General features: G+C 36.8%; 4 protein-coding genes, 2 long non-coding RNA genes and 1 pseudogene across 11 annotated transcripts; 3 read left to right on the forward strand and 4 right to left on the reverse strand.

Moving 5' to 3' along the window:
• Nucleotides 1-773: 773 nt before the first annotated feature.
• Nucleotides 774-4,409, reverse strand: LOC137714223 (COP9 signalosome complex subunit 6-like). 4 transcript variants are annotated; one of them, XR_011065420.1, is made up of 7 exons: nucleotides 3,612-4,408; nucleotides 3,120-3,415; nucleotides 2,624-2,702; nucleotides 2,417-2,509; nucleotides 2,190-2,290; nucleotides 1,659-1,714; nucleotides 774-1,030 (listed from the first exon to the last, which is right to left on the reverse strand). XR_011065420.1 is itself a non-coding variant. In XM_068453486.1 (6 exons), exons 2-5 carry the CDS (start codon nucleotides 2,721-2,723, stop codon nucleotides 1,661-1,663), a joined length of 348 nt encoding a protein of 115 aa, XP_068309587.1. In that variant the 5' UTR covers nucleotides 2,724-3,415; nucleotides 3,612-4,375; the 3' UTR covers nucleotides 774-1,030; nucleotides 1,659-1,660. The 4 variants fall into 4 exon arrangements, 1 of the variants encoding a protein (XP_068309587.1); XR_011065418.1 differs by having other exon boundaries at nucleotides 3,209-3,415; nucleotides 3,612-4,382; XR_011065419.1 differs by having other exon boundaries at nucleotides 2,417-2,702; nucleotides 3,612-4,409.
• A 744-nt stretch (nucleotides 4,410-5,153) lies between these two features.
• On the reverse strand, nucleotides 5,154-8,079 carry LOC137715640 (putative disease resistance protein RGA3). The gene has a single exon (XM_068454982.1). The coding sequence runs from the start codon at nucleotides 7,983-7,985 to the stop codon at nucleotides 5,154-5,156; it is 2,832 nt and encodes a 943-aa protein (XP_068311083.1). The 5' UTR covers nucleotides 7,986-8,079.
• A 1,364-nt stretch (nucleotides 8,080-9,443) lies between these two features.
• LOC137715642 (uncharacterized) lies at nucleotides 9,444-27,954 on the reverse strand. The gene is made up of 8 exons (XM_068454983.1): nucleotides 27,740-27,954; nucleotides 27,524-27,659; nucleotides 27,080-27,139; nucleotides 26,669-26,747; nucleotides 26,462-26,554; nucleotides 26,235-26,335; nucleotides 10,659-10,714; nucleotides 9,444-9,639 (listed from the first exon to the last, which is right to left on the reverse strand). Exons 1-8 carry the CDS (start codon nucleotides 27,952-27,954, stop codon nucleotides 9,558-9,560), a joined length of 822 nt encoding a protein of 273 aa, XP_068311084.1. The 3' UTR covers nucleotides 9,444-9,557.
• LOC137714093 (uncharacterized) lies at nucleotides 12,021-16,031 on the forward strand. 2 transcript variants are annotated; one of them, XR_011065392.1, is made up of 7 exons: nucleotides 12,021-12,343; nucleotides 12,418-12,504; nucleotides 12,587-12,661; nucleotides 12,842-12,925; nucleotides 14,611-14,772; nucleotides 15,709-15,794; nucleotides 15,917-16,031. It is a non-coding gene; the product is annotated as an uncharacterized lncRNA (long non-coding RNA). The 2 variants fall into 2 exon arrangements; XR_011065391.1 differs by lacking the exons at nucleotides 14,611-14,772; nucleotides 15,709-15,794; nucleotides 15,917-16,031 and adding an exon at nucleotides 13,627-13,875.
• Nucleotides 16,359-20,259, forward strand: LOC137716426 (uncharacterized). Of its 2 annotated transcripts, XR_011065674.1 has the most exons (7): nucleotides 16,359-16,969; nucleotides 17,043-17,129; nucleotides 17,212-17,286; nucleotides 17,467-17,550; nucleotides 18,424-18,508; nucleotides 19,399-19,560; nucleotides 20,213-20,259. XR_011065674.1 is itself a non-coding variant. In XM_068455883.1 (6 exons), the coding sequence occupies exons 1-6, from the start codon at nucleotides 16,690-16,692 to the stop codon at nucleotides 19,505-19,507; spliced, it is 720 nt and encodes a 239-aa protein (XP_068311984.1). In that variant the 5' UTR covers nucleotides 16,359-16,689; the 3' UTR covers nucleotides 19,508-19,743. The 2 variants fall into 2 exon arrangements, 1 of the variants encoding a protein (XP_068311984.1); XM_068455883.1 differs by lacking the exon at nucleotides 20,213-20,259 and having other exon boundaries at nucleotides 19,399-19,743.
• Nucleotides 20,453-20,964, forward strand: LOC137714834 (uncharacterized). Its single transcript, XR_011065468.1, has 2 exons — nucleotides 20,453-20,569; nucleotides 20,692-20,964. It is a non-coding gene; the product is annotated as an uncharacterized lncRNA (long non-coding RNA).
• On the reverse strand, nucleotides 21,168-23,933 carry LOC137715528 (putative disease resistance protein RGA3; annotated as a pseudogene).
• Nucleotides 27,955-27,989: the final 35 nt, after the last annotated feature.

Below are 27,989 nucleotides of genomic sequence, written 5' to 3' on the forward strand. Positions count from 1 at the left end.
TATGGTACCAAAGAAAAGAAGAAGAGAAACGGACGAATGTCCCTCTTCTGCAATTTATATGCACTCTGTGGAGGGAAAGGAATAACAGGAACTTTTATGAGTGAATTTATTATTGCTACTGTCAGCAAGAAGGCTCATTTCCTTAGAGCATAATTAACCGTGCTACAGAATCTGAATGTCTTTCTTGAGTGAAGATCGACTTCCTACATGGAACTACGCCTTTCGTTTGGATGGCTGTTTGTTTGATTGGCATTCGTGCCTCTGTTCGCAAGCAAGCTCATTTCCTTAGAGCCTAATTAACCTTGTTACAGAATCTGAATGTCTTTCTTGAATGAAGATCGACTTACTACATGGAATTACGCCTTTCGTTTTGATGGCTGTTTGTTCGAATGGCATTCGTGCCTTTGTCATCAAGCAAGTTCATCTCCTTAGCGCCAAGTAACCTTGTTGCAGAATCTGCATGTCTTCTTGAGCGAAGATCGAGCTTCTAAATCCTACATGGGATTACGCCTTCCGTTTGGGTGGCTGTTTGTTCGATTGACATTCATTTGTGCCTCTTCTTTTTGTGTGGCTCTTGGGCCTTTGTTAATTAGTCCTTCTCGGGTGGAGAATTTGTACGGTGGTTAGTTTTTTCGAATTGTTGTTGCTTACAGTGTTCCTTTCTCTTCCCTTGATATCATATTTGAACTTTCAGGAAAAGGAAGGGCCGTTTTTAATAATTTTTCAGCCAATCAAAATGGCCGTTAAAGTGAGCCAAAAATAATTTTTGTATTTCAATAAACAATGAATTGAAATATAAATGATTTGGATCGTAGAGAAAAATTGTAAAGCGAGTTCTAATTAAGTGTATCAGAATGTAAGGTCTAGGTCTCCTAAAGATTTCAATTTCTACACCTCTATGCAGTCAAACGAAACCAGCAGCACCCAAAAAGTTGTCAAAGAAACTTTCAGAAATAAGCAGTCCGTCCACCTCTTCGACTGTGCCTTATCATATGCGGTGTTGAACTTGTCGACTAGCTCATTCGTTGTACTGCAAAAAAAAGAAATAAACGATAAGGAAGCTTTAGTATCATTGAATTTTGGATACATTGCCACATTCAACTACTCTACTGTTCACCCAACAAAAATATACGCACGCTGCAGAGTACAGGGCTACGCAAACTTGGTAATTGCATTAGTATCTCAGAGGTTTGGATTATGATCCTAATTGTGAATGTAATTCGTAAATTCAACTTATGACAACACATGTATTATAAACAACTTTATTCTAGTTGTAGGAACAAAATTCGTTACCACACATCACCTGAAAAAGATTGTAAAATCCCCCCACCCCCACCCCCGCACCCTACAATCGTTCAGGGCGCAGGAAATACTAGCAATTTCTAGATAGGTAGTCTCGGGTTTCAAACAGGAGAATACATGGGTATCAAACCCATGTGCCTAAGCTGCTCCCACTGAGCCCCCATTTGATCTTCACATCAAAGTCATTCACATGGAAAAGTTTATGTTTACATTCTATTGTTTATCTTTTTGCTGCAACAACTTTTTTACAGGACTTCCTTTGTAATAAAACAATGGACATTGAAAAGTTTAATTCGGTTCATAAAAATCAAATGCAGGGGAAAACATATTAGTGCAAGATATGCCACATCTCATACCTTCAGCAGTTGGTCAGCACAGCCAAATATGTAATCAACAAAGTGTCATTGTATTCCTACCAAAAATAAAAAAAGAGGTCAGCAACAAGAGTGATTCACGGGATAAAGATGTCAGCTTAATCAGCAGCCACTATCCACAATCATACATTACGTGAAAAGAGAGGAAAATATCTCGACAAAGAGGCCTTGCTTACAGTTATGGATCACAAAATCTTCCAATCCAAATAAACGACAAGATAAAGTTGATAAGTGGAATTATGAAGCTTAAATTAAGAGTTTTTCTGAACCACGAAGCATAAGTAATGAGCTCTACCGAATACGGCTCTTACCAATAATATAACAATTTTATTCTGATGAAACATATATAACTGGGAAGGGAAGGACCAAATCTTCTACCATTTTCCCAACACCATCCAAAATTATTATGCCATCTTCCCATTTTTAATCAACGTTTATTTCTCTAACAGTACAATTAAGTGCATTACAAATGCCTCTACTGGTGAATTCGCAATTGAAACGAGGAACACTCACCATCAAGAAGTCATCTTGAAATTTCCCCGACTCTATGGCAGGCAACCTTCTCAAAAGACTTGATACTTGTTGTAGCAGCGAATTTTCACAAGGTATGTCACCTGCAAGTAGAGAAACAAGAGCAATTATTATCAGTTCTGGACCTTTCTAAAACATGGCTCCCAGCAGTATGTATACATAAATCGCCAACACAAAAGCAACTACTTATACTAAAAGTATGTGCGTACCTTTCTGCATAGCAAGAAGATAGTGATGAAGCACTCTAATTCTGCTATTTAGCATCTTGATAGCACTGTGGATTCCTGTAAGATGAGCAGCCACTGCACACAACCCAGGTTGTATTAGTTTGTATCAGAAATAGATGAGCACGTCCGGTTACCTTTTGTGGGGAAGAACCGGTGTGAGATAAGCAACATAATCAACTGAGGACTCACATTGAGTCGCTGCTGAACCTTCATCAGATGGTTTAAGATGGGCAACATGATCAACTGAAATGCGCTCAGCTTCCACTGTCTTTGAAACACACACACACATACACACACACAAAATAAGAACAAAATCGTGCTTGAGCTGACAAAGATTAGCTGTGGAATCCCATCAATGACATGCATATCTCTACAGTTGTAAAGTTAACACTAATAAACAGATAAATGATAAACCGCAATAAATGATTCTAACAGGAACCGAAAAAACTGTCCAAATCCCACAAGTTTTCCATAAGATAAGAATGTGGAATATCTGGCCAAAAGAAAAATAATTAGCAAGCCCCTTGAGTTAAAAATATTGAGAGCCTAAAATTCATTGCACAAAGATTTCACTAGGGGCCAAGATTCCATGAGACAAATAAGAGTTGCAGGAAGTAGTAATTTATTAGACGAAACATATCAAAGAGATAGTGAGCATCGTATAAAAAGTCAAACGAAAGAATACCTTCCCACTGACAATGCTTCCATTTACAACATCACTCTTGGCAATTAATTTCACAAAATATCATAGGAGGTAAATTAGATATGTAGTACCTTTGATGGCCAACCACAACATAGTTGCTTTTGAAAGGAATAGTCGAGCAAGCACCATATATTTTTCCATCAACCAATAGTTGCCTCCATATGACTCTGCCACAATGAACAGTGAACTCTTTTGGAGGCTCTCATTTCTGTTGAATGCCTCCAAATCATTTTTCACAAACATAGTTGTGTTCCTCCGCAAAATTGTATCCAGTTCTTCTGAATTATCCCAAAAAACCAAAAAATATTAAAATTCATATAAATTAATAAAACCCAAAAAAAAAAAAAAAAAACGAAAAAGAGGAGTTGCGGAGGGAAACGAGGGATCAGAAAAGTCACGTTGGAAATTTGAAAGATTACAACTTTGGGTGTTGGAACTCCGCAGAAATGGAAGAAATTATGGCTAGGGTCATACCTTGAAATGGAAAATCCAGCTTATGATACAGCAACTGTAGCCCTCGAAGGTGCTTCTGCTCATCTCAGTTTCCCTGAATTAGCTGAAGCACTCCCTGTTTCGGTGTTTCCCATGGATATCGACGTTGCATCTCCGGCTTCGGAGGAAATTGAGCGTCAATTTAATAGAATAAATCACCACAATGTCATCACACCTGCAATCGGCCGGAGAACTCACCCGGAAACCCAACTTTTTCTGGGTTTTAAATTTTCATCCAATCCGAAACGGATTCGTGCATGAAAAGCTCGGATGTTGGCGGAAAGGATTATGTCTCGATGCCTCAACTGTGACCTCGGTCCACCATCAACCACCAGGACGCGACGATCTCGAATTCTGATTCGATTCAGCCGCATCATAGGCTTCTTCGTCAGCAATGCTTTACTCGGCCTCATTAATCACCGTCCTCCACCACCGAGGACGAGTCGCAGTTGTTGTAGAAGAGATGGAATATAGGTTTGGGACGCCGGAGAAGGGAAGGAATTGTGCCATTGGTGTCGCCGGAGAAGACAAGCCATGACTGCCATGGTTGGTAGATGCGCGGATTTGTTGGAGAAAAGACGAAGGGATATGTTTGGTCACAGGATTAATAAAAGAACTTAAATATTATTAATAATGTTATTAAAAAAACTTAAATATTGTCGGATTTCCGTTTTACAAGAGCATCTTAAAGAGGGTTAGCAATTTTTATCTCTCAAAAAGTGTCATTTGCTTACACTTTGAGAAGTTGTGGCATGTTTCACATGAGACTTGTATTAAATACTGAAACCAAACTATAAGGAAAAACTTGATTAAATCTACCAATAGAAAACAACATTTATCGATTACAAAATTAAACAATAATGAAGAAAAACTCATTAAACATCCACAATATCAGATTCACATTAAAATTCTCAATAGTAGATTCATTAAAAAAAAAAAAAAAAAAGGAATAATCTGTCAAACGAGACATACAGCCCGACATTGATCATGACAACAATCATAACAAACAAATCTCAAACAACCAATACAAGATGTATCAAATCCACACTGAAACTCTTTTTTTAAATTAAAACAACAATGTCACTTCCACTCTAGCATAACTATCATAAAAAAAGATATTATTGTGAATTCACATTGAAACCCTGAAATCGACGGAATCCAAATAATAAAATTTATACAATGCAACAGCCCGAGACCTCGGGAGGCATACTTGGGTGGTCTCTACATGATCACCCCTTTAGCTTCATCACTGGACTCCCTGAAACGATATGAACAAATATTTTTACTAAAATATGTTAGTCTAATATGGCAACACACAAGAGATTATATGAATTTAGTTGTAGGAAACAAACATGCACAGAAGAATACCTTTTCAAATAGGATTACCCACAGAAGATGCCTTTGCGAGCCACTGCTAGTAATAAGATTCGGAGCTAAATAAACCATAAAAATGATGATGTTAAGCCACGGTCAATGCATAAATGTATATCTAAAAATCAAATAAAATAAAATAGACGATCTCAATTACCGGATGATGTTTGGGATGTGAGAAATTTTAGGCCACTCCTCTCCACTGGCTTCTGTACAACGACGGATAAGTTTCGAACATCCCCTGATGGTAAGATTCTGAATTGGTATTTTGCAGAGGAAGTCTGGCAGTATTTCTAGCTCGTTGCACAACCCAAGAGTCAAGGAAGAAAGACAAGGCATGATTGTAGGAAATTTAGAATCCTCTTTCTTCCACCCTCTCACGCCTTCCCACTCTTTCCAAGTCCACATCCCCTCAAACCAGAGGTCTTTCAGTTTTGGGAATATCGAGGAGGATGATTTGAATGCTGCTTGGTCATCTTCTAGTCCCAAAAATTCACCACCAACCTTTTTTATGAGCCTCATCTCCGATAGCGTCAGTCTTTCAAGGAAGCGCAATTTACCAAGAGGAGGCACAGTTTTCCAATTTATACAATAACCAAGAGTAAGGAATCTCAACATGTTTAAATTCGTCAACCATCTCGGCCAGGTGGGAGCCTCAACAAAATTGATGCCTAAAGATTCCAGATCTTCTTGCGGTTGCAAGGCATTCAGTATTTGAAGACTACCCTCTCGAGTGGGCAGAGCCCGTGTATCAAATTGAATTTGGAGATTAAAAATTTGTTTTTTGTCAACCAATTGTAGTTCCACAACCTCGCTTACATCAATCATATCCCCCATAAGTAATATTCTGAGACTGCCCCGAAGGTTGTTCAAGCTTCTCAGATCCCCAAATTTGAATGCTTCGTCATTGCGACCAAAAAAAACACAACACTCATCTAGTGTTTGCAAACTTGTTAATCTCCCTATCCCTTTTGGCAAGTACTCCAGATCAGATTCCATCACATATAGATGCCTTAAATTAATCAACTTGCTCATGTTACGAGGCAAATTTGAAAGTGAAGTGCAATCCCGAATGACCAAGGTATACAAATTGTATAAATTACAAATAGAGTCCGGTAATTTCCTCAAATAAAAATTCTCAGACAAATCAAGATGCCTCAAATGTACCAATTGACCAATCTCCTCTGGGAGTTCTTCAGCGGAACTACCGATCAAATTTAATGTCCTAAGACATTTCAATTGCAAAACAAAACATGCGTCTATGCATGCCGGTGATGCAAAAACTGCGAGGGTACGTAGTTTTTTGCAATTGTAACATGAGGTAGGAAGTGAATCTGAACTGTCGGGAACAAATGTTAAGGTTAAATGGCGAAGCTTGCCGCCCAATGCCTCTATCTCACTGTTAGCACCTTGATTAGCATTCGTAATCAAACATTCCTTCTTGGTGAGAAAGTGCACAAAGTCATGTACAATATCATGCATTTTGCAACCTATAATCTTACCACTATCATCATCTTTCTCAAAATCTTGAAAAAACGACCGTACAGCTAAGTTATCAAAAACAATATTGCCAATTATGCCCTTATCTTTATTCCGTTCCGAATCAAGATAATCTTGTGCCATCCAAAGATTTATCAATATATCCCTCTCTAACTCATAATCTTTGGGAAAAATTCCACAATATAAAAGGCAACATTTATCTACAGGGGTCAAATCATAATAACTTAGAAGCAATGGTCGGAAAACTTCTTCCTCCACTTCTTTCCAATCCCATATATTACTATCCAAAACATCTTTCCATTCCTTCATTGTTTTCTTATCACACATGAGACTACCCATAGTCTTTGCAACAAGAGGCAAACCCTTACACTTCTTTACAATTTTCCTACTAATATCTCCAAACACCCCATCCTCATCTGCTTCCCTATTACGAAATGCCATGTGTTTGAAGATTGACAAACAATGTGGTTCACTCAACACTCCAAGATTTATCATGAAATTGGTTGATCTCACCTTACTAGCAACCCTTTCTTTTCTTGTGGTGACCAATATTCTACTGCCTTCAGCACTATTTTGCATCAATGGTACCTTTAACTGGTCCCACTGTGTATTGTCTTCAGTCCACACATCATCCAATACTAAGAGAAACTTTTTTCCCTTAATAAAGCTAGTCATACATTGTAAGGCATGTTCCAAGTTATTTGAACTTATGGACTCATCACTAGTAATGGCTTTTGCAATCTTGATCACATCAAAAGGGTCTGACACACAAACCCATATTCTTTTGTGAAAATAGGCTTTGACAGCGGCATCATTATAGGCTTGTTGGGCTAAAGTTGTCTTTCCCATTCCCCCCATCCCTAGAATAGGAATGATGAGGAGCCCCCTCCCTTCTTCGTCACTCACCAACTTACTTACCAAACTACCCTTTTCTTCTTCTCGGCCAAATATCTTAGATTCATCGACAAAAGACGAGGTTTGAGGGGTTTGAGGTTTTTGAATGGCTATTTCTATAAGTTGAAAATTATACATTTCTCTTTGCTTATAGATCACAGTTAACCTCTCATTCAGATCCTTAATCTCCTGAGCAATTTTATGACGAGGAATTACCCGCCCAACATGGCCACAACAAAAGCAGCGGGGGACAATAGGGAAACGTACCTTTTTCTTAGCAACAACAGCACTTGTGCCTTCCCTTTCTTGCTTCTCAACTTGTTGTCTCAAAATCTCACCGTTCCAGTCATCCAGCACATCTACCATGTCGGAGGATATTTCCTTGAGATTATCCAACCAGTCTCTCACGCTGGCCTCTTTCACTTGCTTTTGCTCTGCATCCTCAAGCACAGCCCGAATTGCTTTTAGATTGCGAGCAAATTCTTTAACTTCTTTCTCAACGTTCAAAACAAGTTTCACCTCTTCGGCTACGTATTCATAAGTCATTGAAGCTAACTTTTCTAGTAGCGTGGAGATAAGGGCATCAGCCATTTTTAGGGTAAGGAACTTAGAAATTGGTTGACAGAGGATAAAAAGAGAATAGTTGGAAAAAGGAAAGTGTATAGGAATTAGAGAAATGCAGGATGTGGTTGCGTGCTATTGCTTTTCTTCTACCTAGTTTATATAGACAACGGATATATATATATATATATATATATATATATATATATATATATATATATATATATATATATATATATATATATATATATATATATATATAAACCGCGTAGGTCTTTTTCCCGTTTGCATTCTGTAAAGCAAGATTCTTTGCATTAATTACCAAAACGAAGATGGAGGCCTAAGCACCTCTCTTTTCTCTCTGTACACGTCTCCCTCTTCTGCGGTTTACTCTCCGTGGAGAGAAAGGAATAACAGCAACTTTTATGAGTGAATTTATTATTGCTACTGTCAGCAAGCAAGCTCATTTCCTTAGAGCATAATTAACCATGTTACAGAATCTGAATGTATTTCTTGTGCAAAGATCGACTTCCTACATGGAATTATGCCTTTCGTTTGGGTGGCTGTTTGTTCGATTGGCATTCGTGCCTTTGTTAGCAAGCAAGCTCATTTCCTTAGAGCCTAATTAACCATGTTACAGAATCTGAATGTCTTTCTTGAGTGAAGATCGACTTCCTACATGGAATTACGCCTTCCGTTTGGGTGGCTGTTTGTTCGAATGGCGTTCGTGACTTAGTCAGCAAGCAAGTTCATCTCCTTAGAGCCAAGTAACCTTGTCGCAGCATCTGAATGTCTTTTCTTGAGTGAAGATCGAGCTCCTAATTCCTACATGGGATTACGCCTTCCGTTTGGGTGGCTGTTTGTTCGATTGACATTCGTTTGTGCCTCTTCGTCTTGTGTGGCTCTTGGGCCTTTGTTCATTAGTCCTTCTCGGGTGGAGAATTTGTACGGTGATTAGTTTTTTTTATTTGTTGCTTGCGGTTTTCACTTCTCTGCGGAACTGGTCTCCTTCGATATTATTATTATTATTATTTTTTTCCCTTCGATATCATATTTGAACTTTGAGAAAAAAGAAGGGCCGATTTTAACAATTTTTCAGCCAATCAAAATGGCCGTTAAACTGAGCGGAAAATTATTTTTGTATTTCAATAAACAATGAATGCAAATATAAATTTTATGGATCACAGAAAAAAATTATAAAACAGGCTCTAAGAAAGTGTGTCAAAATGTAGGTCAAAAAAATAGGCTCTCCAATCCTAACCCTAATTTAATTAGAGTGGCTTTTACTTTCGAGTTTTTATTTAGTACATTCTCCTTCACTTCCCTCTCATCCTCCCACCACTTCCCTCAATTTTTCTCCACTTCCGTCAATCTGTAGCAGAAAATAATAATAAATAACAAAAACAAAATGATTATCAAACGGCTCATATATTACCTTTTAAAAACTACAACCTAAAACGAAACAATAATGGGCATTGACAGTTGGGGAAACTGAAATTTATATTTCATTCCGTATGGTCTAGGTCTCATTAAGATTTCAATTTCTACGCCTCTATGCTGTCAAACGAAACAGCAGCACCCAAAAAGTTGTCAAAGAAATTTTCAGAAATAAGCAGTCCGTCCACCTCTTCGACTGTGCCTATCATATGCGGTGTTGAACTTGTCGACTAGCTCATTCGTTGTACTGAGGAAAAAAGAAATAAAGGAAGTGAGAATACAATTGTCATATTCAGCCACGTACTGCTTTAGTATCATTGAAATTTTGATACAATGCCACATTCAACTACTCTACTGTTTTACCCCAACAAAAATATACGCACACTGCAGAGTACAGAGCTACGCAAACTTGGTAAGTGCATTAGTATCACACAGAGGTTTGGATTACGATCCTAACTGTGAATGTAATTCGTAAATTCAACTTATGACAACACCAGTATTATAAACAACTTTATTCTAGGCGTAGGAACAAAATTCGTTACCACACATCAACTGAAAAAGATAGTAAAATCACCCCCACCCCCACCCCCACCCCGAACCCTACAATCGTTCAGGGCAGGAAATACCAATTTCTAGATAGGTAGCCTCGGGTTTCAAACAGGAGAATACATGGGTATCAAACCCATGTGCCTAAGCTGCTCCCAATGAGCCCCCATTTGATCTTCACAACAAAAATATACGCACGCTGCAGAGTGCAGGGCTACGCAAACTTGGTAATTGCATTAGTATATCAGAGGTTTGGATTATGATCCTAATTGTGAATGTAATTCGTAAATTCAACTTATGACAACACACGTATTATAAACAACTTTATTCTAGTTGTAGGAACAAAATTCGTTACCACACATCAACTGAAAAAGATTGTAAAATCCCCCCCACCCCCACCCCCGCACCCTACAATCGTTCAGGGCGCAGGAAATACTAGCAATTTCTAGATAGGTAGTCTCGGGTTTCAAACAGGAGAATACATGGGTATCAAACCCATGTGCCTAAGCTGCTCTCACTGATCCCCCATTTGATCTTCACATCAAAGTCATTGACGTGGAAAAGTTTATGTTTACATTCTATTGTTTATCTTTTTGCTGCAACAACTTTTTTACAGGACTTCCTTTGCAATAAAACAATGGACATTGAAAAGTTTAATTCAATTCATAAGAATCACATGCCAGGGAAAACATATTGTGCAAGATATGCCACATCTCATACCTTGAGCAGTTGGTCAGCACAGCCAAATATGTAATCAACAAAGTGTCATTGTATTCCTACCAAAAAATAAAAAAAGAGGTCAGCAACAATAGTGATTCACGTGATAACGATGTCAGCTTAATCAGCAGCCACTATCCACAATCATACATTACGTGAAAATATCTCGACAAAGAGGCCTTGCTTACAGTTATGGATCACAAAATCTTCCAATCCACCAATCCAAATAAACGACAAGATAAAGTTGATAAGTGGAACTATGAAGCTTAAATTAATGCGCTCTACCGAATACAGCTGTTACCAATAATATAACAAGTTTATTCTGATGAAACATATATAACTGGGAAGGGAAGGACCAAATATTCTACCATTTTCGGATGTTGGCGGAAAGGATTATGGCTCGGTGCCTCAAGTGTGGCCTCGGTCCACCATCAACCACCAGGACGCGACGATCTCGAATTCCGATTCGATTCAGCCATCATAGGCTTCTTTGTCAGCAATGGTTTACTCGGCCTCATTAATCACCGTCCTCCACCACGGAGGACGAGTCGCGGTTGTTGTAGAAGAGAGGGAATAGAGGTTTGGGACGCCGGAGAAGGGAAGGAATTGTGCCATTGGTGTCGCCGGAGAAGACAAGCCATGGCTGCCATGGTTGGAAGATGCGCAGATTTGTTGGAGAGAAGACGAAGGGATATGTTTGGTCACAGGATTAAACAATAATGAAGAAAAACTCATTAAACATCCACAATGTCATATTCACATTAAAATTCTCAGATTTATTAAAAAACAAAAAATACAATCCTTCAAAGAGGACATAAAGCCTGACATTAACTATGACAACAATCATAACAAAAAAATCTCAAACAACCAATACAAGATGTAACAAATTCACACTGAAACTCTTTTTTAAATTAAAACAACAATGTCACTTCCACTCTAGCATAGCTATCATAAAAAAAATACATTATTGTGAATTCACATTGAAACCCTGAAATCGACGGAATCCAAATAATAAAATTCACACAGTGCAACAGCCCGAGAACTCGGGAGGCATACTTCGGTGGTCTCTACATGATCACCCTTTTAGCTTCATCACTAGAATACCTGAAACGATATGAACAAATATTTTTACTAAAATATGTTTGTCTAATATAGCAACGCACAACAGATTACATGAATTTAGTTGCAGGAAACAAACATGCACAGAACAATACCTTTTCAAATAGGATTACCCACAGAAGATGCCTTTGCGAGCCCCCACTAGTAATCAATAACTAAAGATTCAGCGGCCAAATAAACCAAAAAAAATGATGATGTTAAGCCACAGTCGAGACATAAATTATTTCTATACTAAAACCCAAACGCCGGTGCACTGTTCACGGACAGTGTGCGGACGAAAACGCCCTCCAAATGCTTCTTTCTGTGCCATTTTTTATGTTTTTTTCACAGTAAAAAGGCGGCTTTGCCCTCATTTGCCTATGCGTCCTTCATTGCTCCGCCTTCTTCGTTCGCTTTTCTGCTTTTTGTTTCTCTGTGCACAGCGTTGCCCACGCGTCCTCATCCGTGTGCCTTTTCGTTGGATTTTCTTCCTGCTATACACGTGTTGCTCATCCAAGAACGGAAGAAAGATGGAAAATCAGGGATCTTCCATTTGCTTCCACGGATTTCTCGATCTCTCTCGAGCTCAGGTTCGTCTCTCTCTCTCTCTCTCTCAATTTTTTTTTTCAATTCGTGATCGAATTTTCTTTCCAAATAATGTTAGGTCCGTTGCCTTCGGGAAGAAAGTTTAAACCTAGAAAAGCATGGTTTTCAGGAAATCGTCAATCCTGCAGAAACCTTGGGTTTCCTGGTGAGTTCTCCAGCTTATTGTTTTTGAGTTTTCTTTTATGTGTTCAAATTTTTGTGATTTTAAAACCTCTCGGTGGCTACAGATTTCATCGGCTATTTCATCAATTTTTCGATTTGATCAGGATCGGTTTTTTACCCACGAAATCTAGCATGTTCTGGTGAGTTTCGTGACTTCTCCATGTGGCTGTTTCGAATTTTGTTTATGTGGTTTTCAATGTCCACATGGGTTTTTTGTTTGAATTTTGTATTTGTGATTTTGCATGTTGTTTTGAATTTACAGATGGCTTTTCTGTTTCAATTTTGATTCTGTGATTTTGAGAGTTTGTTTATATTGTCAGATCCAGCTTGGGTGTATGATCAGGAGACCTTGCTGTTTGTTTTTGGGCTTTGGTGTATAGACTTCAAAGCCCTTTGTGCACAAGGTAAATAATTTAGTATCTTCCTTTGAGGATTTTGTGTAACAAAATTTTTACTTTTTGTATATTGTGGAGGTTGAATTTTGTATATTGTGAACGTTGAATCTGTGCAAATCCATTTGTTCTTAATTTTTTTTTTGTGTATTTGGAGAATGTTGTTTCCTTTTTTTATGTGTTTTAGGTGGTGTTGCATAAGTTAGTCTCTTTTGTTCTAAGTTGTAAATGATTTTCATTCCATGTTATGTTGAGTTATGTTATTGCAGTATTGAAAAGAGATTGAGGGTTTTGGTTTAGTCTGACAGAGGGGGAGATAAAGAGAGAAGTGGATTATGTGCATGAATGGGGGATGTAGTTCATTGTTTCTAAGTATTTGAATTTCAGTTTTTATTTTTATGGTTCACCTGTATTCATTTTGGAATTTTTTTCTTTCTATTTTTTTTACGTATTGTTTTGGATAATGTGATTGGAGCTTACTGAAATGGGGATATAATGTAGGCATAATATACAATAAAGACTATAAACACGATAAAGAGGAAATCCTGATTAAGAGTGACTTTTAAAACAAAAACAAAAGAAAAAATGAACACAATGCAATCTCCTTTAATTAGCTCTTAAACCCTAATTTCTCTCTCTCCTCTCTCTCTCTCTCTCAAATCCATATTTCATTTTCTGAAAAGGGTTCAAGAGATAATTGTCTCTTTGTGTAGGTGGTAATCGAAGAAGTTTGGCAAGGGCCAATAGGACAAGGAGGATTGGATTTCAGATTGGCAGATATACAAGGCCTCCCTCTCTGTGCGTTTCCAATCTATACCCTCCTCCTATATTTTCATCTAAATCACAATTTATTTGATTATTTTACTGATTCTATTTTTTGGTATTTGAGTTTTTATCTCCTGATTATTTTTTCCAGAGGTTGTATTAATTTTCCTTTGACTGGAAATTTTGGGTTTCTTCAGATTCGCCTAATCCTATTGGTACTGGTACATAATCATATGAGAAAATTAGGATTTGAACATGTTAATTAGCTATGAATTAGTTTACATTAGAGAATATATGTGATTTTGGATTCGTGTTGGTGTAGCTAGGGGCAATTATATATGTGAATAGATGTTGGGTTGGAAGGTCTACTCATAAAGAAGAACAAATCTAAGGGTAGAGTGAAACTGAAAAACAGCCAAACTCAAAATGTAATTTGCCAAAGAGCACGATTGGCCCTTTGTTTTAAAATTTTCATACTCTACTTCTCATTCTTATGTACCCTTATGTATGGGTAACATGTATTCAACTTTAGAACTTTATCCGAAACCATTTGGTGGGTGTTTGGAATTTTGGAATTAGATTTTTCAATTTGTTTTTTGAATTCCTAACATTTAATCTCATTTGGGTTTAAGTCTTTAGCTATTTTTGTTATGAAATAGTTCATTGATTGCATATTGTTAATTTGATACATTCTGTTTGTGGTAGCTCCAATTTCTTGCTTTAAGAAAACCACTTGGTTGGTTTTAAGTTTTTCGTACTTTTCGTTGTCCTATTTGCAGAAAAACATGTTTTACAAGTTTGGGGACTGATATGAAATCATTTGGTGGATGTTTTTAGTCCTAATTGGAGAAGACTCTTTTTGCTCTGAAGTTTGTTAGTTGACAGAGATTACAAGTATAACATGGTGTTGTGTTGGATTTTGGTTGGTTTAGGTTGCAGAAGATGGGGGCTTTGGATTTAAAGAAGGTGGTGACAGGCACCAGGGGTCGCTTCTCATCATTTGCAATTGGTTACATGGGGTGTTTTCTATTTATTGGTTAATATTTTGAGCCTTTTAATCATCGGATACTGGTTGGAGAAAGAGTTCAACTTTGGTATGTATTTGAAAATCAGTTTTTTTAGTCTAATTATGTGGTATATATCTTCTGCAAATTCAAAGAACTTTATGATTATAAGCATTTTCATCATTCAAGGGAGTTAGAGACTTAAAATTCTTTGCACTACAACTTAGTCATGTTAGGCTTTTATTAGCATTGAGCGAAAACGATTTGGTTTTGTAGGTTTTGCAACTTATCATGTCAGACTAATAATTTTTCCATTAATTTCTCATCTTTCTTTTTCTTTTTTTCTTTTTTTTCTTTTTTTTTTTGGGGGGGGTTTACGAACATTAATTGTTTGATCCATGTTATACTATATTGAATGATAACATGTTAACAGTAGTTTTAAACTAACATGATCTTGCCCCATTTCGAAAGCAAATTAAATAAATAATGATGGACATGCATGTTAAAAATATTGTGAATTTAAAGAGGTGAAACCCAACTCACAACTGCTACCTATTTAGTTGAACACAATTTTCCTCTGCTTGGTTGATGAGAAAATGTTGGGAAACAAAGGAGCACGATTTGAGTGCTATTGTTATGATGGATGCTTTTTTTGACGAGCTTATTAAGTCTTGGATAATTTATGAATTTAAGATCTTCAATTTTAGTATTTAAACAGTAATATGGTTTTTTTTTTTTTTTTTTCTTTGGTGCAGCGGTTAAAGATGGGTGCGAGGAAACTTTAGAAAATATTAAGGAAGGCGAATTGATCATGGTATTTAAATTTTAACATTTCAATTTCTTAAAATTGGGTAAATGCTGGCATTTAATAGTACTTTGAAGATGGATTTTTGACTTTGAGTTTTGACTCTTTGTTGTGCTTTTTTTTTTATTTTTCAGTCTTTGGCAAGCCATAATACATCATAAACAAAATAATTGGGTTTTAGTAAATATTGATTTTGTAAAATTCTTTATTTAAATTTCTAGGTTCTGATGAATTCTCATTTAGAGTTGGTGACAACCAATCGACTCATCACCAACTTTAGATCAAGATTCAAGTATGCCTTAAATGTGTAAGTCATGTTTTCATTCTATTTTGTTGATTTTGTCATCACAATTTATTAGAAAGTTGGGATATTGGTTAATTTTTAGACTTGGATTTTAACTTTTTATTTGTATTTCTGGAAGATTGCAGAAAGCTTGCATTAAGATTCAGCTCTCCGATCCGAATGACCTTAAGATTGATGGCTGAATTATTGTAAGTATGTCTTTTGTCACAGGTTTACCCATGTTCTTTTGTCCAATCATTTCTTGACACTATATTAGTAACCCCAATTATTATAAGAATTAATAGATTAAGATCCATTTAGATTCGATATACACATTTTATATCTGGAACTTAGGTTAGGTATTGTCTATATATCAAACATAATGCATGAAATATATTAAAAAAATCTAAGATTTGTTGTATGTGGATTGTATTTGTTAAATATTTTGTATATAAATTTTTTCTAACAATTTGAATGTAAATAGTATTAATCTTCTATCTTACAATCTTTCATATGTTTGGAATACAATCTTACATACAATTTTTAATCCCGCAGCAACGCCGGGCATTGATTTCTAGTTTATATACACTAAAACCCAAACCGGGTGGTACTGTTCTATAACAATGTTTTGACGTAATTGTCCTTCGCTGCTGCTGAGTCTGAGGCTTTTTCCCTGTTTAGAACAGTTAATTTACAGATTTGCCCTCATTTGGTGCTGTCTGCTGCTTATGCTTGGCTTGGACTTTGTTTCACTTTTTTTTATTGGTTGCGTTTGTTTTTGCTACAGTGCAGCACAGTTTTGTCAAGCCCACGTGTTGGTCATCGCGTACTGCTTTATTTGTGTTTTATTATTTCTATACTAAAACCCAAACGCCAGTGCACTGTTCACGGACAGTGTGCGGACGAAAACACCCTCCAAATGCTTCTTTCTGTGCCATTTTTTATGCTTTTTTTTCACAGTAAAAAGGCGGTTTTGCCCTCATTTGCCTACGCGCCCCTCATTGCTCCGCCTTCTTCGTTCGCTTTTCTGCTTTTTGTTTCTCTGTGCACAGCGTTGCCCACGCGTCCTCATCCGTGTGCCTTTTCGTTGGATTTTCTTCCTGCTATACACGTGTTGCTCATCCAAGAACGGAAGAAAGATGGAAAATCAGGGATCTTCCATTTGCTTCCACGGATTTCTCGATCTCTCTCGAGCTCAGGTTCGTCTCTCTCTCTCTCTCTCAATTTTTTTTTTTCAATTCGTGATCGAATTTTCTTTCCAAATAATGTTAGGTCCGTTGCCTTCGGGAAGAAAGTTTAAACCTAGAAAAGCATGGTTTTCAGGAAATCGTCAATCCTGCAGAAACCTTGGGTTTCCTGGTGAGTTCTCCAGCTTATTGTTTTTGAGTTTTCTTTTATTTGTTCAAATTTTTGTGATTTTAAAACCTCTCGGTGGCTACAGATTTCATCGGCTATTTCATCCATTTTTCGATTCGATCAGGATCGGTTTTTTACCCACGAAATCTAGCATGTTCTGGTGAGTTTCGTGACTTCTCCGTGTGGCTGTTTCGAATTTTTTTTATGTGGTTTTCAATGTCCACATGGGTTTTTTGTTTGAATTTTGTATTTGTGATTTTGCATGTTGTTTTGAATTTACAGATGGCTTTTCTGTTTCGATTTTGATTCTGTGATTTTGAGAGTTTGTTTATATTGTCAGGTCCAGCTTGGGTGTATGATCAGGAGACCTTGCTGTTTGTTTTTGGGCTTTGGTGTATAGACTTCGAAGCCCTTTGTGCACAAGGTAAATAATTTAGTATCTTCCTTTGAGGATTTTGTGTAACAAAATTTTTACTTTTTGTATATTGTGGAGGTTGAATTTTGTATATTGTGAACTTTGAATCTGTGCAAATCCATTTGTTCTTAATTTTTTTTTTTTTGTGTCTTTGGAGAATGTTGTTTCCTTTTTTTATGTGTTTTAGGTGGTGTTGCATAAGTTAGTCTCTTTTGTTCTAAGTTGTAAATGATTTTCATTCCATGTTATGTTGAGTTATGTTATTGCAGTATTGAAAAGAGATTTGAGGGTTTTGGTTTAGTCTGACAGAGGGGGAGATAAAGAGAGAAGTGGATTATGTGCATGAATGGGGGATGTAGTTCATTGTTTCTAAGTATTTGAATTTCAGTTTTTTTTTTTGTGGTTCACCTGTATTCATTTTGGAATTTTTTTCTTTCTATTTTTTTTACGTATTGTTTTGGATAATGTGATTGGAGCTTTTAAAAGAAAAATATAGAGGTTTTTCTTTAGCTAGAGAGAGGACGTGAATTTGTCAATCTTTGGCTATTCGTGTAGACCATTTTGATCATGGGTGTATTAATCTATGGAAGATTTAATGAAAAAGATGTAATGAAAACACCATGTTTACTCAAAAAGCATATTGATTCCGATTTCAATTTCTTACTGAAATGGGGATATAATGTAGGCATAATATACAATAAAGACTATAAACACGATGAAGAGGAAATCCTGATTAAGAGTGAGTTTTAAAAGAAAAAAATGAACACAATGCAATCTCCTTTAATTAGCTCTTAAACCCTAATTTCTATCTCTCCTCTCTCTCTCTCAAATCCATTTTTCATTTTCTGAAAAGGGTTCAAGAGATATTGTCTCTTTGTGTAGGTGGTAATCGAAGAAGTTTTTCAAGGGCCAATGGGACAAGGAGGATTGCATTTCAGATTGGCAGAAATACAAGGCCTCTCTCTCTGTGCATTTCCAATCTTTACCCTCCTATATTTTCATCTAAATCACAATTTATATGATTATTTTGCTGATTCTATTTTTTGGTATTTGAGTTTTTATCCCCTGATTATTTTTTCCAGAGGTTGTATTAATTTTCCTTTGACTGGAAATTTTGGGTTTCTTCATATTCGCCTAATCCTATTGGTACATAATCATATGAGAAAATTAGGATTTGAACATGTTAATTAGCTATGAATTAGTTTACATTAGAGAATATATGTGATTTTGGATTCGTGTTGGTGTAGCTAGGGGCAATTATATATGTGAATAGATGTTGGGTTGGAAGGTCTACTCATAAAGAAGAACAAATCTAAGGGTAGAGTGAAACTGAAAAACAGCCAAACTCAAAATGTAATTTGCCAAAGAGCACGATTGGCCCTTTGTTTTAAAATTTTCATACTTTACTTCTCATTCTTTTGTACCCTGATGTATGGGTAACATGTATTCAACTTTAGAACTTTATCCGAAACCATTTGGTGGGTGTTTGGAATTTTGGAATTAGATTTTTCAATTTGTTTTTTGAATTCCTAACATTTAATCTCATTTGGGTCTAAGCCTTTAGCTATTTTTGTTATGAAATAGTTCATTGATTGCATATTGTTAATTTGATACATTCTGTTTGTGGTAGCTCCAATTTCTTGCTTTAAGAAAACCACTTGGTTGGTTTTAAGTTTTTCGTACTTTTCGTTGTCCTATTTGCATAAAAACATGTTTTACAAGTTTGGGGATTGATCTGAAATCATTTGGTGGATGTTTTTAGTCCTAATTGGAGAAGACTCTTTTTGCTCTGAAGTTTGTTAGTTGACAGAGATTACAAGTATAACATGGTGTTGTGTTGGATTTTGGTTGGTTTAGGCTGCAGAAGATGGGGGCCTTGGATTTAAAGAAGGTGGTGACAGGCACCAGGGGTGGCTTCTCATCATTTGCAATTGGTTACATGGGGTGTTTTCTATTTATTGGCTAATATGTTGAGCCTTTTAGTCATCGGATACTGGTTGGAGAAAAAGTTCAACTTTGGTATGTATTTGAAAATCAATTTTTTTTAGTCTAATTATGTGGTATATATCTTCTGCAAATTCAGAGAACTTTGTGATTATAAGCATTTTCATCATTCAAGGGAGTCGAGACTTAAAATTCTTTGCACTACAACTTAGTCATGTTAGGCTTTTATTAGCATTGAGCGAAAACGATTTGGTGATGTAGGTTTTGCAACTTATCATGCAAGACTAATAAATTTTCCATAAATTTCTCATCTTTTTTTTTTTTTTTTTCTTTTTTTGGGTTTACGAACGTTAATTGTTTGATCCATGTTATACTATATTGAATGATAACATGTTAACAGTAGTTTTAAACTAACATGATCTTGCCCCATTTCGAAAGCAAATTAAAGAAATAATGATGGACATGCATGTTAAAAATATTATGAATTTAAAGAGGTGAAACCCAACTCACAACTGCTACCTATTTAGTTGAACACAATTTTCCTCTGCTTGGTTGATGAGAAAATGTTGGGAAACAAAGGAGCACGATTTGAGTGCTATTGTTACGATGGATGCTTATTTTGACGAGCTTATTAAGTCTTGGATAATTTATGAATTTAAGATCTTCAATTTTAGTATTTAAAGAGTAATATGGTTTTTTTTTTTTTTTTTTTTTTTTTTTTGTGCAGCGGTTAAAGAAGGGGGCGAGGAAACTTTAGAAAATATTAAGGAAGGTGAAATGATCATGGTATTTAAATTTTAACAATTCAATTTCTTAAAATTGGGTAAATGCTGACATTTAATAGTACTTTGAAGATGGATTTTTGACTTTGAGTTTTGACTCTTTGTTGTGCTTTTTTTTTTATTTTTCAGTCTTTGGCAAGCCATAATACATCATAAACAAAATAATTGGGTTTTAGTAAATATTGATTTTGTAAAATTCTTTATTTAAATTTCTATGTTCTGATGAATTCTCATTTAGAGTTGGTGACAACCAATCGACTCATCACCAACTTTAGATCAAGATTCAAGCATGCCTTAAATGTGTAAGTCATGTTTTCATTCTATTTTGTTGATTTTGTCATCACAATTTATTAGAAAGTTGGGATATCGGTTAATTTTTAGACTTGGATTTTAACTTTTTATTTGTATTTCTGGAAAATTGCAGAAAGCTTGCATTAAGATTCAGCTCTCCGATCCGAAAGACCTTAAGATTGATGGCTGAATTATTGTAAGTATGTCTTTTGTCACAGGTTTACCCATGTTCTTCTGTCCAATCATTTCTTGACACTATATTAGTAACCCCAATTATTATAAGGATTAACAGATTAAGATCCATTTAGATTCGATATACACATTTTATATCTGGAACTTAGGTTAGGTATTGTCTATATATCAAACATAATGCATGAAATATATTAAAAAAATCTACGATTTGTTGTATGTGGATTGTATTTGTTAAATATTTTGTTATTTAAATTTTTTCTAACAATATGAATGTAAATAGTATTAATCTTCTATCTTACAATCTTTCATATGTTTGGAATACAATCTTACATACAATTTTTAATCTCACAGCAACGAGCGGGCATTGATTTCTAGTGTATGTCTAAAAATCAAATAAAATAAAATAGACAATCCAAATTACCGGATGATGTTTGGGATGTGAGAAATTTTAGGCCACTCCCCTCCACTGGCTTCTGAGCGACGGATAAGTTTCGAACATCTCCTGATGGTAAGATTATGAATTGGTATTTTGCAGAGGAAGTCTGGCAGTGTTTCTAGCTCTTCGCACCACTCAATAGTCAAGGAAAAAAGACAAGGCATGATTGTAGGAAATTTAGAATCCTTTTTCTTCCACCCTCTCAACCTTCCCACTCTTTCCAAGCCCACATCTCCCCAAAGGTGAGGTCTTTCAGTTTTGGGAATATCGAGGAGGATGATTTGAATGCTGCTCGGTCGTCTTCTAGTCCCAAAAATTCGCCACCAACCTTTTCTATGAGCTTCATCTCCGATAGCTTCAGTCTTTCAAGGAAGGGCAATTTACCAAGAAGAGGCACAGTTTTCCAATTTACACAATGACCAAGAGTAAGGAATCTCAACATGTTTAAATCCGTCAACCATCTCGGCCAGGTGGGAGCCACAACCCCATTGATGCCTAACGATTCCAGATCTTCTTGCGGTTGCAAGGCATTCAATATTTGAAGACTACTCTCTCGAGTCGTAGGGGACAGACTCAACAGAGTCCACCAATCAATTTGGAGATTAAAAATTTGTTTTTTATCAACCAATGGAAATTCCACAACCTCGCTTACATCAACCATATCCCCGGTAAGTAATATTGTGAGACTGCCCCGAAGGTTTTTCAAGCTTCTCAGATCCCCCAATTTGAATGCTTCGTCATTGCGACAACAAAAACACGACACTCATCTAGTGTTTGCAAACCTGTTAATCTCCCTATCCCTTTTGCCAAGTACTTCAGGCCAGATCCTATCACATAAAGATGCCTTATATTAATCAACTTGCTCATGTTACAAGGCAAATTTGAAAGTGAAACGCAACCCCGAATGACCAAGGTATACAAATTGTATAAATTACAAATAGAGTCCGGTAATTTCTTCAAATTAGAATTCTTGGACAAATCAAGATGCCTCAAATGCACCAATTGACCAATCTCCTCTGGGAGTTCTTTAATGGAACTACCGATCAGATTTAATGTCCCAAGACATTTCAATTGCAAAACAAAACTTGCGTCTATGCATAGCAGTGATGGTCTTGAGCTAAAAACTACGAGGGTACGTAGTTTTTTGCAATTGTAACATGAGGTAGGAAGTGAATCTGAATTGTCGGGAACAAATGTTAAGGTTAAATGGCGAACCTTGCCGCCCAATCCCTCTATCTCACTATTAGCACCTTGATTAGCCTCCATAATTGAACATTCCTTCTTGGTGAGAAAGTGCACAAAGTCATGTACAATATCATGCATTTTACAACATACAATCTTACCACTATCGTCATCTTCCTCAAAATCTTGGAAAAACGACCGTGCAACTAAGTTATCAAAAACAATGTTGCCAATTACGCCCTTATCTTTATTCCGTTCTGAATCAAGATAATCTTGTGCCATCCAAAGATTTATCAATTCATCCCTCTTTAACTCATAATCTTTGGGGAAAATTCCACAATATAAAAGGCAACATCTATCTACAGGGATCAAATCATAATAACTTAGAAGCAGTGGTCGGAAAACTTCTTCCTCCACTTCTTTACAATCCCATAACTTACTATTCAAAACATCTTTCCATTCCTTCATTGTTCTCTTATCACGCATGAGACTACCCAAAGTCTTTGCAGCAAGAGGCAAACCCTTGCACTTCTTTACAATTTCCCTACTAATATCTCCAAACACTTCATACTCATATGCTTCACTATTAGGAAATGCCATGTGATTGAAGATTGACAAACAATGTTGTTCACTCAACTCTCCAAGATTTATCGTGAAAGTGGTTGATCTCACCATACTAGCAACCCTTTTTTTTCTTGTGGTGACCAATATTCTATTGCCTCTAGCACTATTTCGCATAAATGGTACCTTTAACTGGTCCCACTGTGTACTGTCTTCATTCCACACATCATCCAATACTAGGAGAAACTTTTCTTCCTCAATAGATCTAGACATACGTTGTAAGACATAATCCAACTCATTTGAACTTATGGACTCATCACCAATAATCTTTTTTGCAATCTTCATGACATCAAAAGACTCTGACACACAAATCCATATTTTCTTTTTAAAATGGGCATTGACATTGGCATCATTTTATAGGCTAGATGGGCTAAAGTTGTCTTTTCCATTCCTCCCATCCCTACAATAGGAATGATGAGGAGGCCCTTCCCTTCTTCGTCACTCACCAACTTACTTACCAAACTATCCTTTTCTGTTTCTCGACCAAATATCCCGGACACATCAACAATAGACGAAGTTTGAGGTTTTTTAATAGCTTTATATATAGGTTGAAAATTAAACATTTCTTTTTTCTTACAGATTGCAGTTAACCTCTCATTCAGATCCTTAATCTCTTGAGCAATTTTATGACGAGGAATTACCCGCCCAACATGGCCACAACAAAAGCAACGGCGGAAAACAGATAAACATACCTGTTTCTTAGGAACAACAGCACTTGAACCTTCCTTTTCTTGCTTCTCGACTTGTTGTCTCAAAATCTCACCATTCCAGTCATCCAGCACATCTACCATGTCGTAGGATATTTCCTTGAGATTATCCATCCAGTCTCTCACGCTGGCCTCTTCCACTTGCCGTTGCTCTGCATCCTCAAGCACAGCCCGAATTGCTTTTAGATTGTCATCAAATTCTTTAACTTCTTTCTCAACGTTCAAAACAATGGACATATATACAGCGTAGGTCTTCCCGTTTGCTTTCTGTAAAGCAAGATTCTTTGCGTTAATTACCAAAACGAAGATGGGAATATGGTACCAAAGAAAAGAAGAAGAGAAACGGACGAATGTCCCTCTTCTGCAATTTATATGCACTCTGTGCAGGGAAAGGAATAACAGGAACTTTTATGAGTGAATTTATTATTGCTACTGTCAGCAAGAAGGCTCATTTCCTTAGAGCATAATTAACCATGCCACAGAATCTGAATGTCTTTCTTGAGTGAAGATCGACTTCCTACATGGAACTACGCCTTTCGTTTGGGTGGCTGTTTGTTTGATTGGCATTCGTGCCTCTGTTCGCAAGCAAGCTCATTTCCTTAGAGCCTAATTAACCTTGTTACAGAATCTGAATGTCTTTCTTGAATGAAGATCGACTTACTACATGGAATTACGCCTTTCGTTTTGATGGCTGTTTGTTCGAATGGCATTCGTGCCTTTGTCAGCAAGCAAGTTCATCTCCTTAAAGCCAAGTAACCTTGTTGCAGAATCTGCATGTCTTCTTGAGCGAAGGTCGAGCTTCTAAATCCTACATGGGATTACGCCTTCCGTTTGGGTGGCTGTTTGTTAGATTGACATTCATTTGTGCCTCTCCTTTTTGTGTGGCTCTTGGGCCTTTGTTAATTAGTCCTTCTCGGGTGGAGAATTTGTACGGTGGTTAGTTTTTTCGAGTTGTTGTTGCTTACGGTGTTCATTTCTCTTCCTTTGATATCATATTTGAACTTTCAGGAAAAGGAAGGGCCGTTTTTAATAATTTTTCAGCCAATCAAAATGGCCGTTAAAGTGAGCCAAAAATAATTTTTGTATTTCAATAAACAATGAATTGAAATATAAATGATTTGGATCGTAGAGAAAAATTGTAAAGCGAGCTCTAATTAAGTGTATCAGAATGTAAGGTCTAGGTCTCCTTAAGATTTCAATTTCTACGCCTCTATGCAGTCAAACGAAACCAGCAGCACCCAAAAAGTCGTCAAAGAAACTTTCAGAAATAAGCAGTCCGTCCACCTCTTCGACTGTGCCTTATCATATGCGGTGTTGAACTTGTCGACTAGCTCATTCGTTGTACTGCAAAAAAAAAGAAATAAACGATAAGGAAATGAGAATACAATTGTCATATTCAGCTATGTACTGCTTTAGTATCATTGAATTTTGGATACATTGCCACATTCAACTACTCTACTGTTCACCCAACGAAAATATACGCACGCTGCAGAGTACAGGGCTACGCAAACTTGGTAATTGCATTAGTATCTCAGAGGTTTGGATTATGATCCTAATTCTGAATGTAATTCGTAAATTCAACTTCTGACAACACACGTATTATAAACAACTTTATTCTAGTTGCAGGAACAAAATTCGTTACCACACATCAACTGAAAAAGATTGTAAAATCCCCCCCACCCCCACCCCCGCACCCTACAATCGTTCAGGGCAGGAAATACTAGCAATTTCTAGATAGGTAGTCTCGGGTTTCAAACAGGAGAATACATGGGTATCAAACCCATGTGCCTAAGCTGCTCCCAATGAGCCCCCATTTGATCTTCACATCAAAGTCATTCACATGGAAAAGTTTATGTTTACATTCTATTGTTTATCTTTTTGCTGCAACAACTTTTTTACAGGACTTCCTTTGTAATAAAACAATGGACATTGAAAAGTTTAATTCGGTTCATAAAAATCAAATGCAGGGGAAAACATATTAGTGCAAGATATGCCACATCTCATACCTTGAGCAGTTGGTCAGCACAGCCAAATATGTAATCAACAAAGTGTCAATGTATTCCTACCAAAAATAAAAAAAGAGGTCAGCAACAAGAGTGATTCACGGGATAAAGATGTCAGCTTAATCAGCAGCCACTTATCCACAATCATACATTACGTGAAAAGAGAGGAAAATATCTCGACAAAGAGGCCTTGCTTACAGTTGTGGATCACAAAATCTTCCAATCCAAATAAACGACAAGATAAAGTTGATAAGTGGAATAATGAAGCTTAAATTAAGAGTTTTTCTGAACCACGAAGCATAAGTAATGAGCTCTACCGAATACGGCTCTTACCAATAATATAACAATTTTATTCTAATGAAACATATATAACTGGGAAAGGAAGGACCAAATCTTCTACCATTTTCCCAACACCATCCAAAATTATTATGCCATCTTAACATTTTTAATTAACGTTTATTTCTCTAACAGTACAATTAAGTGCATTACAAATGCCTCTACTAGTGAATTCGCAATTGAAACGAGGAACACTCACCATCAAGAAGTCATCTTGAAATTTCCCCGATTCTAGGGCAGGCAACCTTCTCAAAAGACTTGATACTTGTTGTAGCAGCGAATTTTCACAAGGTATGTCACCTGCAAGTAGAGAAACAAGAGCAATTATTATCAGTTCTGGGCCTTTCTAAAACATGGCTCCCAGCAGTATGTATACATAAATCGCCAACACAAAAGCAAGTACTTGTAGTAAAAGTATGTGCGTACCTTTCTGCATAGCAAGAAGATAGTGATGAAGCACTCTAATTCTGCTATTTAGCATCTTGATAGCACTGTGGATTCCTGTAAGATGAGCAGCCACTGCACACAACCCAGGTTGTATTAGTTTGTATCAGAAATAGATAAGTACGTCCAGTTATCTTTTGTGGGGAAGAACTGGTGTGAGATAAGCAACATGATCAACTGAGGACTCACATTGAGTTGCTGCCGAACCTCCATCAGATGGTTTAAGATGGGCAACATGATCAACTGAAATGCGCTCAGCTTCCACTATCTTTGAAACACACACACACACACAAACAAAATAAGATATGAATGTAGACTATCTGGCCAAAAGAAAAATAATTAGCAAGCCCCTTGACTTACAAATATTGAGACCCTAAAATTCATTGCACAAATATTTCACTAGGGGACAGATTCCATCAGACAAATAAGAGTTGCAGGAAGTAGTAATTTATTAGACGAAACATATCAAAGAGATAGTGAGCATCGTATAAAAAGTCAAACGAAAGAATACCTTCCCACTGATAATGCTTCCATTTACAACATCACTCTTGGCAATTAATTTCACAAAATATCATAGGAGGTAAATTAGATATGTAGTACCTTTGATGGCCAACCACAACATAGTTGCTTTTGAAAGGAATAGTCGAGCAATAGTTGCTTCTGAAAGGAATAGTCGAGCAAGCACCATATATTTTTCCATCAACCAATAGTTGCCTCCATATGACTCTGCCACAATGAACAGTGAACTCTTTTGGAGGCTCTCATTTCTGTTGAATGCCTCCAAATCATTTTTCACAAACATAGTTGTGTTCCTCCGCAAAATTGTATCCAGTTCTTCTGAATTATCCCAAAAAACCAAAAAATATTAAAATTCATACAAATTAATAAAACCCAAAAAAAAAAAAAAAAAAAAAAAAAAAACGAAAAAGAGGAGTTGCGGAGGGAAACGAGGGATCAGAAAAGTCACGTTGGAAATTTGAAAGATTACGACTTTGGGTGTTGGAACTCCGGCAGAAATGAAAGAAATTATGGCTAGGGTCATACCTTGAAATGGAAAATCCAGCTTATGATACAGCAACTGTAGCCCTCGAAGGTGCTTCTGCTCATCTCAGTTTCCCTGAATTGGCTGAAGCACTCCCTGTTTCGGTGTTTCCCATGGATATCGACGTTGCATCTCCGGCTTCGGAGGAAATTGAGCGTCAATTTAATAGAATAAATCACCACAATGTCATCACACCTGAAATCGGCCGGAGAACTCACCCGGAAACCCAACTTTTTCTGGGTTTTAAATTTTCTTCCAATCCGAAACGGATTCGTGCATGAAAAGCTCGGATGTTGGCTGAAAGGATTAAGTCTCGATGCCTCAACTGTGACCTCGGTCCACCATCAACCACCGGGACGCGACGATCTCGAATTCCGATTCGATTCAGCCGCATCATAGGCTTCTTCGTCAGCAATGCTTTACTCGGCCTCATTAATCACCGTCCTCCACCACCGAGGACGAGTCGCA

Source organism: Pyrus communis, chromosome 14, assembly GCF_963583255.1.
Source record: "Pyrus communis chromosome 14, drPyrComm1.1, whole genome shotgun sequence".
NCBI classification, from domain to species: Eukaryota; Viridiplantae; Streptophyta; class Magnoliopsida; order Rosales; family Rosaceae; genus Pyrus; species Pyrus communis.